Source organism: Scleropages formosus, chromosome 21 (genome assembly GCF_900964775.1).
Source record: "Scleropages formosus chromosome 21, fSclFor1.1, whole genome shotgun sequence".
Lineage (NCBI taxonomy): Eukaryota > Metazoa > Chordata > Actinopteri > Osteoglossiformes > Osteoglossidae > Scleropages > Scleropages formosus.
In genome coordinates, this window is record NC_041826.1 from 5,464,351 (window position 1) to 5,479,601 (window position 15,251).

Consider the following 15,251-nt stretch of genomic DNA (forward strand, 5'->3'; position numbering starts at 1 on the left):
ACTCACTGAGTCACACACTCACTCAGTCAGTCACTCACTCACTGACTCACTCACTCACTCACTCACTCACTGACTCACTCACTCATTCACTCACTCACTCACTGAGTCACACACTCACTCAGTCAGTCACTCACTCACACACACATGTTAAGAGGAGCGGTCCACCAGAAGACAGCGTGCTGTTCATCACTTCCACGCTATCTCATCTTCACGAGTGTGTCCCTTTCTCCCTCCTCCTGTCAGACTGTACCCCACCCCCCCGGCGTACTTAATTCACCGTGCGACTCCTCTGACAGAGACGGCACCCGCCTAATTGACTAATTCATTCTTTGTCTTGAAATATTTATTTAATTTGCCTCGAGCGCGCGCAGAGGTGCCCTCCGTGTGCTCCCGACTAATTAGGAGAACGGAGGCGCTAAATGACGGAATAGTTTGCGTCTTATTTCCGGAATAAAACACCTCGTCGCGCCATTGTCTCCCGAGCACGCGGCCCTCCGAAGCGCCGGCGACCCGCCGGAACGTAGGCGCGTTATCACGTGACCCAGTGACTGCGGAGCGGCTTCGCCGTGGACACGGCCAATTACAGACTAATCTTAATTTGCGCTCGTTCAGCCACTGGCTTCCTCCCAGTGTAATTCTCCACTATATTAGCGCTACCTGAGATAAAGCGAAGTATGTGGAGGGAGAAGAAGGTTGTCGCTTCGAGGGCTGCCATCCACCCTTCGGCGCAGTAGCTCGAGTGCGCCGCTCGTTTTCGCCGCTCACGTTTGCGCCACCGTCATCATGTGTCCATCGCGGGACTCGGCTGCTTCGGGGTCTTAGGGGCTTCGCGTCGGGCGCTTTCCTTTAGGTCCGCCGGCAGCGATTCCTCTTTGGGCGGATCCCTTCCATCCCTGTAACCCGTGCGTTTGAGGATCCCGCGTTTTTTTTGTCCGCTCGTGTTTCGAAAGGAGTCCAACGAGTACGGCCGCGTCCCGCGCCCGCAAACTAAAGCGCTTTTGTTTAGTCTTCTCAAGTCGTCATCTTTGACGCTTACTATTTTTCACGTCTCCCGCATTGTTGCACATCCTTGGCCCGTGTCTCCTTGAGTTTGCGTTGGTAACGTGTCGCCGTGAGACGCCCGGGCGTGAAGTTGCTGTGTCGTGTGGTGTCTCAGGTGTTGGCCGACGCCGTCTCCCGGCTGGTGGTGGACAAGTTCAGCGAGCTGACGGACAACTTCACCTCCCCTCACGCGCGGCGGAAAGTCCTCGCTGGGGTCGTCATGACAACAGGTACGCGATCGCATCCGTGAAATTTGAAGACTGCATACGTTAGCCTCTCCGGCCGCCGCCTCCGCGTCTACAAACGTTCTTCTCGTTCACCCAGGCACCGATGTCAAGGAGGCCCAAGTAATCTGCGTTTCCACGGGAACCAAGTGCATAAACGGGGAGTACATGAGCGACCGAGGCCTGGCGCTGAACGACTGCCACGCCGAGATCATTGCCCGCCGCTCCCTCATCCGGTACCTGTACTCCCAGCTGGAGTACTACCTCAGGTGGGGCACTGCCGCCGGGGGTCGGAAGGGCAGGGCAACCATGACGGCATGATGCGAAGCCACCAGATCACGTGTCACGTGCATTACTCCGTGATGCCCTAGTCCCTCTTTGGCTTTTTCTCACATGTAGCGGAGAAAGGAGCTTTCACATGGATCCCCTGTTTCAGTCTTCATGAGAGTTGTTACCAAGACCAAACTCCTGCTCCCGTCTCCACCGTTCAGTTACATAGAATATAGTGCCATCATTAATTTCATTTTCACTGTTTGTCTGAGGATCTGTCTTTTTTTATTCATTCTACATACTACTGAAGCTTACTTTCTTTACAAACAGTATGTTTCGGTGCAGTCAGTATGCACGATGCCTCTATTAATTATTAATAATGTTATGTCGTTGTAATTGCTCCTGGCAGGCTGAGCTGTGATTTTTCCCTCTGCTTTCCATGTTAAAATTCCCTTTGTGCTGAAAGACTATTCCATAAAATTATACATAATAGTAAAATATGTGGGAATGTTTCAGATGATTCGTCTGAGCCTGGCTGCTGCTTTGCGTTTGTTGCCTGCGAGATGTTTCTTGAGACAGGTTTATGTTACTTCATTTAGCAGATGCTTTTCTCCGAAGCGACTTCCAATGAACTCTGTGTAGTGTTACTAGCCCACACACCTTATTCACCATGGTGACTTACACTGCTAGATACACTACTTAAACTGGGTCACTCATCCATAAATCAGTGGAACACACTCTCTCTCTCTGTCACTCACACACGATGGGTGAACAGCATGTCTTTGGAGTGTGGGAGGAAACCAGAGCACCCAAAGACATACACTGCAAGATACACTACTTACACTGGGTCACTCATCCATACATCAGTGGAACACACTCTCTCTGTCACTCACACACTATGCGGGAACCCGAACAGCAAGTGTATGGAGTGTGGGAGGAAACCAGAGCACCCGGAGGAAACCCACGCAGAGAACATGCGAACTCCACACAGACTGAGCGGCGGATCGAACCCACGTACTCTTGCACCACCAGACAGCAGCTCCCCTCGCTGTGCCACCGTGCCGCCCATAAAGGTCACTCAGAAGGGCACTGTGCTAAATAAAGATTGACAGATGCTAATATGGACAGGACACAATATGCTCAGTCAGAAAGGCTGCAAACAGGGTTCATTATCACGGCCCTAAAGGCTTCCTGTTTTCAGTTAGAGTCCACGTTTAAAGGCTCATTTAGCTGCTTGATTGAATTGTACTTCGGGCTGATAAAAGAGAATATGAGCTGTCGGGTCCAGGAGCACATCGGGCCTAGGAGTGCGGTGATGGACAGCCCATATGGGTCCTGGTTCCGCTGACTGGAGCTTTGCGTTTCTCTCCCTCCTTTTCCTTCCCCCTCCTTCTTTCATACCCTGTAGCAACAACAAGGAAGAGCAGCAAAAGTCCATCTTCACCAGGTGTGAGAAGCATGGGTACAAGCTGAAGGACAACGTGCAGTTCCACCTGTACATCAGCACCTCGCCCTGTGGGGACGCCCGCATTTTCTCGCCCCATGAAGCTGGAGTGGAAGGTAGGAGGAGCCCTATAATAGTTATTACATAGGAGTTAGTTGCCAACTTTATCGACGGCAACAATTCATAGTCACCACACACACACATTTTCTGAACCGCTTGTCCCATACGGGGTCGCGGGGAGCCGGAGCCTAACCCGGCAACACAGGGCGTAAGGCCGGAGGGGGAGGGGACACACCCAGGACGGGACGCCAGTCCATTGCAAGGCACCCCAGGATTGAACCCACATCCCATGTCAAATCATATAGCCAGGGCCTCGTGAGACACTATTTCTACCCATTGTTCCACCATCCCCCTGAAACAGTTCAATGAAGGAATCACGAGTTCAACAAGTGGTATCCTCTGGCACTTGAACCTGTAGCCACTTCATTCATTCTACTGATCAGAGCAGCCCGATTGGAGTCATCACCCTCATCACCCGCCAAGGTGAACCCTGAGCATCAGTCCGCTGCCTCCCTTTTTCTTTCACTGGGCGGGTCTGGAATCTGGAGAGCGCGGCATGATGCTGGCGCTCACCGCAGTGCGGCTGCGTCCACCTGTGTCCACTCACTGACTGTCCCACCTGTCCCTAAACTAACAGTTCCTCCAGTAAGTTAGTACTGCTTCATATTTTGAAAGTGATTTAATCTCCAGCTGTGTTTTTTTTTCTCTTTAATTAGTGTGTTTCTCACGTTTCCTAGTTCCTATTTAAAGTTTCTTCAGATGTCGAAATCTGCACCAGCAGCAGGACGGAACGCTCGTTTTAATTGACCCCTCCTCATTAATTCTTTTCTCCGCTTTGTTTAGAACCGCATTCGGCATCTTTTTTTGTCCGCAGTCACTGCAGACAAAGCGAAGTGTCTTTTCTTCTTTCCCGCTCGCCGTCGCTTAGTCTCCGCGCCTGCGGACGTTCGCTTTAACCGGTCTCCGTGCCTGTGGACGCCTTTGTCCATCCCTTCCCAGACCAGGGAGACAGACACCCCAACAGGAAGGCGCGGGGGCAGCTGCGGACCAAGATCGAGTCCGGAGAGGGGACCATCCCCGTGAGGTCCAGCAACACCATCCAGACGTGGGACGGCGTCCTGCAGGGGGAAAGGCTGCTCACCATGTCCTGTAGTGACAAGATCGCCAGGTGAGAGTCCCGCTGCGACCCCCCCCCCCCCCCAAAATGAACCTGTCACTGCTACATCCTCACTCCTCCTGTTCACACGGAACGACCGGACCGTGCGAACGCTTCGACCCCGCGCTGGTTACGCTGCGAAGCCCCTGCTCTCTGCCGCCGAGTCCCGACGCTCGCCTCCCGCAGGGTCCGATGCCGAGTTACCCGGCGGCGTAACGCGCTGCCGGTACCTGGGTGAGAGACATGGCGAAGTGTGGCTCTGACTGCTGTCGCTGGGAATTCAGCCGCGCTCCCCTCCGCTCGCTGCTCCAGACTCACCCTGGGCATCCCGCAAGCCCCGGTAGACCCGTTTTTGCCGACAAAGCGAAGCCGCCCAACGCCGCTGGGTTGGTGGACAAAATTTCAGAAATATTCCAATATTTATCAGATACGTTTTATCTGCAAGATTGTTTTATTTACAGAACATTTTGTTCTCTGCTCCGATGAAGTTGCTACTTCTTTTCTTTTTTTTTTTTTTTTTAAATAATTGTTTGCAAGTGGAAATGTGAGCGACCAGGTGGTCCAGAAAAAGGAGAAGAGAACATTTAGAAATGAAAGCGGAAATAATAGTGCAGGCACCATATTTATATCATCGATATTCTATATTTGTGTTATTTTCATGTGACTAACGTGAAATTAGTAAAAAAAAAAAAAAAAATTAAATTTTATTTATAAAAGGTAGCACTCACCCATGTTAATCACACACGCACACATTCAGAACCGCTTGTCCCAAATGGGGTCGCGATGAACCGGAGCCTACCCGGTAACACAGGGCGTAAGGCCGGAGGGGGAGGGGACACACCCAGGACGGGACGCCAGTCTGCCGCAAGGCACCCCAAGCGGGACTCGAACCCCAGACCCACCAGAGAGCAGGACTGTGGTCCAACCCACTCCCATGTTAATCACTTATATATAATAAAGTGTAAGGGTCAATTTACAAGTTAGTCAGAACAGAACCCTGTTCTAAGTCAAGGACCCCCTGTATTGTATTCAACTCTCTCCCTAAGTCATCATTTACATTCATTCGCTCACACACACACACACACACACACACACACACACACACACACACACACACACAGACAGTCTGAAACCACTTGTCCCAAGTGAGGTCACGGCAAGCCGGAGCCCAACCCAACAAGGAGGGAGAGGGGACGCACCCAGGACAGGACGCCAGTCCATCGCAAGGCACCCCAAACAGGACTCGAACCCCAGACCCACCAGAGAGCAGGCACAGGCCAAACCCGCTGCACCACCGCACCCCCCTATGTTGATCCAGTTCAGTTCAATTCAATTTATATATTTTATAGAGCGCACTTCTCATGCGGTGGCACAGAGCACTTTAACACAGGCATTGATTCATTTCGCTGATACTTTTCTCCAAAGTGACACGTCTCAGCAAAATGATTTTGTAGGTTAAGAACTTGTATTTATTCATTTTCTCCAAAGCAACTTACAGTATTAAACTACCTACACTTATTTACCTCTTTATACAGCTGGGTAATTTTACTGGAGCAATTTAGGGTAAGTACCTTGCTCAAGGGTACTACAGCTGGAGGTGGGATTCAAACCTGCAGCCTTTCGGTCTAAAGGCAGCAGCTCTAACCACTGTGTGACCAGCTGTCATCAAGCAGCTCAAGAATAAGGTACCATGTGAGATACACACATAGCCACAACCACTGTCCCTCTGCTGCCCTCATCTACACACACACACACACACACACACACACACACGCTGCCCCCACCTCACTCCTGACAGTTGTTATTTACCGTGATGCCCAACCCCACCTTGTAAGTTAAGCCGCAGTGATAGAATGGGGATGCAGTGCTGCCGATGGGGTTGCAACGTTGGGCAGTGTCCCCCACGCCACCGCTGCTCAGCGCCCAACCCACGATCGCTGTTGTCAGCACCCCCCTCCGTAGGGTAGCCCAGGTAGCCTGTAGTGCCTGTCTGCCTCCTTTGGCATTTCCCTTCCGTGCCCTCCGTTTTCTCCTTTAATGTGGAACCCTGACTGGCAAAAAATAAGGTGAAAAAGGGAAGGAACGCAGTGTCCAGTTTGGCACGTTGTTCAACCGAGCATGTAAAAGGCCCTTGTTAGTGGCGCCGGGCTGGGCCTCCGGCGGGTGGCTGTTTAGCCAGGCTGATCGCGGCCTCCCAGGGCGGCCGTTTCACTCGAGGCCCCAATCACTTGAGCTCCTTCCCCGCGCACCGGCAGCCGGATGCGGGGAGCACGCCGCGCTTGATTAGCCTTTGATTTGGCGCCGCGGAAGCCTCGATCCCGCTGAGCCGGTCTGGGACTTATTTTTCCTTTTTCTTTCTTCGTTTTTTTCTTTTCCGAGGCCCAAGACTCGTAGGAGGAGAAAGCGAGTGTTTCAAAAGTCGTTTGCTCAGGTCTTTGTGACGCAAGGCTGTCGAATCCCAGACGATGCCCTCTTGTTGATCGGCGCCAGGGCGTGGCCTCAGCATCGGGTCCAGCAAGTTGGTGTGGAGCTGCGACGCCCGGGTCTCCCCCGTGTGTCTGTGCGACGGTCTTGTTCCCGAATGTTGAGCGTACCCTCCTCGCCCCCACAGGTGGAACGTCGTGGGGGTCCAAGGCTCGCTGATGAGCTACTTCACGGAGCCCATCTACTTCTCCAGCATCATCCTGGGCAGCCTGTACCACGCAGACCACCTCTCCCGCGCCATGTACCAGCGTATCGCTGACATCGAGGACCTGCCCCAGCAGTTCACCCTGAACAGACCCCTGCTCAGCGGTGAGCCCCCCTCAGTCCCGATCCCCCCGCAGGAACATCTTGGAGCCCAGAGCACCAGTTCCCGACCGCGTGCTTCCGGACCCCGTGCGTCTTCATTATTTGTATCGTGCTCCAAAATCCCAAGGAAAGGTCACACTTGATCCACGTCTAATACCGGGGCCGAAAGCAGGATTCACACTCAATATTCGTGTGGGCGGTAAAAATCTTTTCTTTCATTTGCTTCTCAGCGACTGTTTTCTCAACAGCTGTGGAATTTATATTGCTCTAATCCTTTTGTTATAAGGTCAGCTTCTGCAGATGACAGCGTGCGCTGAAACCCGCAGTCCTTTCTTTCCGATGCTCCCGTTTCATTTGTTTGCTCGCCACTTGGACGCTTTGAGGCGAAACAGCGTTCGGTTTCCTCACGTCTTCGGTAACGTTACCTTCAAACCGTCGTGCCCGGTTAGATGCTGTCTGCCTGTTGCCTTCTCCTTCTGTTTTCTCCCGAAAGCGATTTTACTGGGACGCGACGCCGCTTCCCCAGAAAATCCAGCCGCTGTTTAACGCGACGTTCCAGCTGCGTTGCGCGGAGGACGTGGGAGGGGAATGTTGTGTGGCATTTCTCGCCGGCTGAAGGTTCAAGTGCACCCCGTGAGACTGTTTGTTTGGTTTGCTTGGCGTCGTGCAGGACGTGAGGTGCCGAGTGGCCTGCGGATGCGAACGGGGCTCTCGTCGCTGCCTCGTACGGCAAAAGACCAGGTGGCCGTGCTCCTTCTCCAGGGGTGCCCTTCGGTGCCCGTCTCCTCACAAGCAGCCCCTCGGATGAGCCACTTTATTGGGGTCGGTTAAGGACCCGGGAGGAAGCGAGCAAATTGGACCCGGGGGGCCACGGAATGCACGAGCGCACTGCCCTGTTCGCACGCGTCACCTACGCAGGCGACCGCCCGCATCGTTCTCGCCGAGCCTGTCGTCTCCCCCCCCATCTCCACGTCGCCCTAGAGAGATAACAGAGCGGCAATTAACCTTTTCTGCTTAAGAAGTTTTAAGAAGGGCTTACATGTCCGCACGCTGTTCCACCCATTAAATTGAAATTGCGCACCCTGATGGCTCGTCGGCGTGCCGTCCGACGCCAGCCGGCGCTCAGGAATCTGCCCTCTTGGGAAGCGGGGGATAAAAATGCTCTCAGCGGGTCACGTATGGGTACATTTCCCCCTCATCTTTTCATATGAAGGACAGTGGCTGATAGTGCTCTTTTAAAGATGGATCTCTCTCCACTGTGAAGGCCTTGGTGCTAATACCTGCCGGCGGGCAGCAGCCTGAATGGGGGTCCTAATCTGGCCGAGATGGATGGGCTGCAGCCACCCCCCCCACTTCCCCCCATCCGCACTGCTCCGTAAATGTAAAGTTTTTTTTTTCCAGGCGGGCGGAGGCCATTATTTATTGACGCACCTTGAGGGCCGAGGACACCGTTTACTTTCATAGTCTTGCCGCTTCCCGTATTCCTAATCCGCACCCGTGTCCACGGCAGCACCTGAGGACCGCTTGTGTCCCTCTCCTCTCGGCAGGGATCAGCAACGCCGAGGCCCGGCAGCCCGGAAAGGCCCCCAACTTCAGCGTGAACTGGACGGTCGGGGACCAGGCGCTGGAGGTGATCAACGCCACCACGGGGAAGGACGACATGGGCCGACCGTCGCGCCTCTGCAAGCACGCCCTCTACAGCCGCTGGGTGCGCCTGCACGCCAAGGTAGCACCGGTTCCAGACAAGACCCGCAATCTCCTAAAGAGCGAGCTTAACAGCAGTGACGGGAGAAGAATGAGAATATTCATTCGGCCGACACGTATATCGTAAAAAAAAAAAAAAAAAAAAAAATGTACGCGGCATTTAGCTATTTGCAGTGATTTAACTATTTATACAGCTGGGTAACTTTTTTATGGGAGCAATTCGGGGCAAGTACCTTGCTTGGGGTTATGCTGTCAATACGTGGGTTTTGAACGAGTGACTTCTGAGGCCAGAGGCAGCAGTTCTAACCGCTGCACTACCTCCTGTTCCCCGTTATAGAATAACCGTATTGCTTCGCAGGAGTTTATATCATAATAAAAATAACGTTCCTGTAATTGGCAGACGCTCGTCTTCAAAGACTCATGCAGCTCAGAGTGAAAAAACAAAAAGTAATTTCACAAATCATGACACCTCGAGTGCACACCCTGAAACGTGCCATTTTACCGTGTTAATCACTTGTTCGGTTTTTTTAAATATTACTATCAGGATCTGCCCAAATTGCGTGAAACGTGGAAGCTTCATTTACTGCGTTGACATTTCAGTACAGATTATGGTGGTTCAGATGAACTCTTAATTACTCTGGCTTCTCCTGAATTTTGACTGAATATGTCACAATATTCAAATCGTGTTGAAGCCAGTGCATTAATTGAGAACTTGCTCTCATTTTGCATTAGCATTATGGGAAATTACATTTTTGAATTTTTTTTTTATATGAATGTGAGTTACAAATTTTTTTCTTTATTTGTTCATTCATGAAGCTAAAAAATACATTTGTATCTCGTAATGTGTAGGGTTATCATTTAATACTCGGTTTCTTCATAAACATCTTGACGTGTAGTTTCGATATCAGACTAGTTATTGAATGAAAGCCAGTAACGAGTTCTCAGATGGCGTGTACTTTACAAAAACTCTGATTCACGCGATACGTTTGGTCCAAATCCCAGTCAGAGCTGAGTAACGAAGGGCTCGGGACCACAACTAGGACTGTCAACAGCGTCTTTAAGCGCATCTTTAACAGCCCATTTGCTCAGCGGCAACATCTATTTCACTTTATTTATCGATTATTTATACACTGACAGCTTTCGTGGAGTCGTCAATGTCAATGTAACGTCAGAAGATGCTCAAATTAGTGTACGAATTGAGTTAAAGTTGCTCAGACTACCCTGGAATATATGAAACTCAAGCAAAAATGGGAGAGCACACGAGTTTACCAAAATAGTTATATTTTTCGTAACGGGACAGACGCGTTTCGATGGGATGTCCTCATCTGATGCTACAGTGCTGCTTGAAAGTATGAACCCAGTAGGGACGGTCATTATTCTTGTATAATTTATTAAAGTAAACTCATAAAATGAATAAATTATTATAATTTGCACACTTGATTCTACTTACCTACTTGGTTTAACCACTGAAACTTGGGCTCCACTTATTTTTACACCTTCACTACTCGTGTGTTTCTGCTACACACACACGATTTCCTCTAAAGCAACATATGGAATTGGTTGTGACACACCTATTAGGTCACACGAGAAACACTGATTCTCATTAAGTAACCATTTCATGGTAAAACTAAGGCACGCAAAGGGATCACGTACTTTCAAGGAGCAGTGTACCTGCATTTCGGGAAGCTCTCCTGCGCTCTCCCCGTCTTTGCTTGAGTGAAACGTTTTGTGGGAAGTCCTCACCGAAGTGGTCTAAGACTGATTTTCTGGTACAGCCCTAATTACTATAACATGGAAATGCGTTAAAACTTTGCACATGTGACTGTTTTCACTGAACGAATTCAGGAGGACAGCGAACCCCTTGTAGAAGCTGATCTGCCCGTTCTGCGTAACAAACTATGTCCTCTTGGCTGTTTTTCGGGAAGCAGCTCCATCACGAAGGTGTGTGATCGGGGCTCGTTTCGGTGACTTCCTCGTCTGAACTCACGCGTGCCTCGTTCCCGCTTTCAGCTTTTGTCCACGCTACGGATCAGAGGGCCCAAGCCAAGCTCGTATCACGAAGCCAAGCAGGCGGCCGTGGAGTACCACACGGCCAAGCAGACGCTCATCAAGGCCTTCCACAAGGCAGGTCTAGGAGCCTGGGTGAAGAAACCCATTGAACAGGACCAGTTTTCCCTCAGCTCCTGAGAAGAGGCTGGGCGCTGGCGGGAGGAGGCCGAGGTGCCAGACTACCAGCGTGTTTCCGTGTGTGTGTGTGTGTGTGTGTGTGTGTGTGTGTGTGTGCGCTCGCATATGCGTTCGTAAGTGCTTGTTGGTCCACAACCAGACCTCTCAGCCCTTCCAATTTTCATTCCTCCTCGTCCTTGACGGTTTTTTTTTTTTTTTTTTTTTTGGCTGTCCCACGTGTCACCATTACCGCAGTTATCGTTCGCAAAAGAACATTTCTCTCATTAATTTGTCATCGGTCAAATTGCATTACCTGAAGTCTTGTTCATTTTAAACTGGAAATGGAAATGTTGTTTATATTTCGTTGTTTTATTTTCTTTTAGAAAAGGTATAAAATAACATTTTATAAGTGAGAAAGGATACAGAAGAAAACAGAGCCAGTTACCTAGACAACGTTGCCTAAACAGCACGTTAGCACGTTAATGCCAAATAGCGTGTGTGTGTGTGTGTGTGTGTGTGTGTGTGTGTGTGTGTGTGTGTGTGTGCGTGTGCGCGCACGCGCGTTCCGGTAGGCTACTCGACTAGAATCGGAGCAGGGGGTCGTGGGTGTTTCTGTCTTCGTGTGTCGTGTGCCCGCAGCAGCAGGTCCGCAAATCATAAAATCCGACGTCCTTTCACGCATATTCAGTGCTGGCTGATTTTATATTTAAAAAATTCGCTGTAGATTTTTGTCAAAGTACCGAACTGCTTGAGGATATTTTCTATGCTTGTTTTCTAGAGAATTCTAAAGGGGGGGGTGGTGGGGGGAAGGCATTGCGTCCACCTCTGTCTCTGTTTTCTGTCCTGTTGAAGTTCAACAGTTCCATCTAAGAACAGTTGTAATTCTTACAAAGTCATGGTTTTATTAGCAATATTTCACATTATCATGGGAAATGTTCTTTTCCTTTACAGAGTAGAATAAATAAAGGAACCTTTTGCCCTTCAAGATCTTGTTAGACTTAAAAGGTTGAACTGTCTGTTACGGTGAAGTCGCAAAAGGTTTTCATTTTGATTTGAATTATAATACACCTGAATTGCTATCGCCTTTTATTAATGTCAAGCGGATGCAAACCTGAACTGCATTTTGATAGACTGGGACGGTGCATATTTTTTCGTTCTCACCACTGCAAATGCATGTTTGCACTGTGTCAAATGGAAATGTGTCCACTGTAACAAATGCACTTTTGTCTTAATAAGGATACGGTTAGATTTTGACAGCCTCTTATCGACGAACTGTCTCTTATTCCTTGGTCTTAGATGTGCAGCTACATTTACGATGCCAAATGGATCGTTGGTGACACGGGGGCAGGCGGTTGCATGGACCGCACTGCTACTAACAGAATCGAGGTTCAAAACACGTCCGTCTCCAGGTTCAGAGATTGAAAATATCTTTCGTAGCCGTTTCCACAAAAGAGATTTTGTGTGGGAAACATATATATGTACACATACATGCACGCTTGCGTAACATTTCCGATGTTTTTACTTCAAATAAGACCGTTTTAATTGGAGTTTAGAATATATATTTTTAATTGGGATAGTTGAATGACTTTTTAATAATGCATGTTTATTGTTGAATGAAGCCATCTTTCTGCATGGGAACGAAAGCACTTCTGCGGGGGTCATCCCATCATTTTCCCTCTCGTGGTGAGTTTCTGTGCTCTGCGAGCCTCTCGCGTGGCTTTCCGGCGTTGACCGTGAATGGGAGCCGCAGGGCCGGCTCACTCGAACCCCTGCCGGCGCTGCTTCGCGCAGCTCCTCGGCTCAAAGGACGAGCGCATGCTCGCGCAGGCGAAGGCCGCACCGCTCGCTGTAAATAGAGTTCTTGCCGAAGCTTGGCACTCCGCACCCGTAGGATCCAACGGTGCCCCGACAGCACCGCAGCGATGTGGCCTCCACTCTGACCTGCCGGGTGATGCCTTTCGCAGCTTTCACACCGCTTCGCACTCGCCATAATACGCTTGTTTTGCGCTGAACAGAAAACACCGTCCGTAGCACGTCAACTGTACGACACGCAGCCGGGCTCCAGTGGGAGGTACGTCCATTCGTTAGCAAGTCTGCAGTATGAATGAACACAGAAGGAGTAAAAATTGAAACTGAGTGATATTTTGGCACGTTTGATAAAAAGTAATATTGCATTCTTATGCAGATTGGTGGTTCCATCAACAGCTGATCATATATGATACCCCGTCGATTTCGACCTGCAGTTTGTTCGGCTTTTGTCAGCGACGTCACGTATGACGCAGTGGTGTCTGACTGAACTTTGCACTTTTCTCGTTGAGGCTTCGCCGTGTTGGTGGACTTGTCTCGCAATTTGAGACAAACTCGAGTTTTTCGGTTCGAATGTTGGAGTTTTTCAGTACGTGGGATGGCCAGGGTTTGATAGAAGCTTTTTTGCATCCCTTCCCGAAGCGTAGCGTGACAGCAGCGTGCCGCAGGCATTGTGGTCGAAACCCACTGGGATCTGACCAGCATTTCTCGTGCCATTTGCTAGGCTGCTCTCCAAGCACCACCCGTGTAGATTCTGCAGGGACTGCTGAACTGTGAACATTGAAACCCACAGGCAGTATGGCCACAGACACACAAACACACACACACTTTTTTTAAAATGGCCAGCTCTGGTTTATTGGAACCTGCAGAGAAAGGAATTTTGTGTCCAGACGGCAGTGCATGTCGACTGAGCCATGCTTCATTCCAATATATGTGTGTGTGCACGTCTTCATTTGTGCATACGGTGTGCGTGTGGCTGTTTCTTCACCTGCTGCAAAGCCTCATGGGCACTCCGCAATGATGTCACCGCAATAGAATGGCGGAGAACCTTCACCAAAGATGATGTCATTAGATTTCTGCTTCTTTTGTTTGTTTGTTTCTGAGTGGATGCTAACTTCTAAACTCTGAGTTGCTAGTCTCGTGGCAGAGATAGCTGGGTGTACTACTTTTTGTTCTCGTTTTTTACGTTAATTTGACTAATGTATTTTATTTTGTATAAAAAGGACACTTAAGTGTATAATTTTATTCTAGCTTTGTGAACAGATGCAATTGATATTTCAGTATTTCTGTAGCTATGGATTCCAAGATGTAAATATTGTGAACCTGATGTTGTTTCAAATGGTGGAAATTCTACACGTGTAACACAAACCGATGTGTATTGCACACTCACACTCCCCAGAGCACCTTTCTTATTTCAGAATTACAGAACTCGTCGAAAATCATATATACGCCATTATATTTATATAAACCTGCTGTTCCTACCCCAGAGTTGCTAACTGTGATATATCCAATTTGGATTTATCCTCACACCTTATTAAACCGGCACTTTGTGCCAAAGACACATCCTACGGTCTCTCACAAATTCTGCAAATATTTGCAGCTCAAATGGTTTATTGCTTATCCCCGCTGAAGCCACAGTCGAATGGTTTCCGGTAGCAGAGTCATTGTAGTGTGCATATTGAGCATGCAGAGTGCGAGCGTGTTATTGAAAGGCCTTTCAGAGCACAGTGGAGCGTGCACAGGGCTGCCTGTTTGTTACCACGGTCGCCCGGCGCTGCGCTCTTTAGATTAATGACTCCAGGCTCGGTCGGGAAGGGGGGGCAGGGGGTGTTAGCATGCTGAGGGCGTGGTCATTCAGGCACTGATGTGACAGCACCGTGTTATTACATGGAAGGATTTCATCACGCTCTCGATGAGCCGGGGTCACACACCCATGTCGAAGATCACTTGCGCATCACGTAAGGACCGTGGACCTCAGGCTTGCAGTCCAAGTTGTGCGCAGCACATATACGCTGACGGCAACTCGCAAGAGGAGGACCTTTGTTTTGTCGTCCCCGGGCGAGAAGCAGGTGAACGACGGCACGAAAGAGACCGAGCGACACAGACCGGCTGTGCTGCCAGGCCTGTTTTGCGGCCGTCGACCACCTTCCGCCTGTCCCAGCGGTGACCTCCCGGACCTTCTGAACTGTGTTGTGTTCGGTGAGTGTAGCGGCGGGCGCGCCAGGGGTCCGCACCCTTGTCCAGCCCACCGTGTCCTCTGTGACATCCCACACACGGGCCAGCTGCATGAACTCCCACACCAAGCCTGCACCCAGCATGAGTGAAATGAGAAAAAATAAACAAAAAATGTACATGTAGAACATGGGAAATAGTTCTTTAAACTAATAATGTTAAATAAACAAGAACTTAGTTTACTTTTGTATACAGCTGTTTTTCTTTCTTGTGCACGCAGCGTTACGGCAACTTCTCGTGTGTGTGTGTGTGTGTGTGTGTGTGTATACACATACACTAGATCCTTGTACTATATTACCTAAGAAGCACATGATTTGGGACCACAGTTCTGTCAGAATGTCATGATTTTTGCTCCCAA

The 15,251-nt window shown here is 49.8% G+C and overlaps 1 protein-coding gene across 6 annotated transcripts in view; it reads left to right on the top strand.

Moving 5' to 3' along the window:
* Positions 1-15,021, top strand: part of LOC108924285 (double-stranded RNA-specific editase 1-like) — a 108,305-nt gene extending 93,284 nt beyond the window's left edge. For all 6 annotated transcript variants that reach the window (XM_029247158.1, XM_029247159.1, XM_029247161.1 and 3 more), the window contains 7 exons: positions 1,157-1,271; positions 1,366-1,534; positions 2,944-3,095; positions 4,039-4,207; positions 6,807-6,988; positions 8,533-8,711; positions 10,700-15,021. In XM_029247158.1, the coding sequence (XP_029102991.1) occupies positions 1,157-1,271; positions 1,366-1,534; positions 2,944-3,095; positions 4,039-4,207; positions 6,807-6,988; positions 8,533-8,711; positions 10,700-10,876 (1,143 nt within the window). In that variant the 3' untranslated portion in view covers positions 10,877-15,021. The remainder of the gene's footprint in view (positions 1-1,156; positions 1,272-1,365; positions 1,535-2,943; positions 3,096-4,038; positions 4,208-6,806; positions 6,989-8,532; positions 8,712-10,699) is intronic.
* The last annotated feature ends 230 nt before the right edge of the window (positions 15,022-15,251 follow it).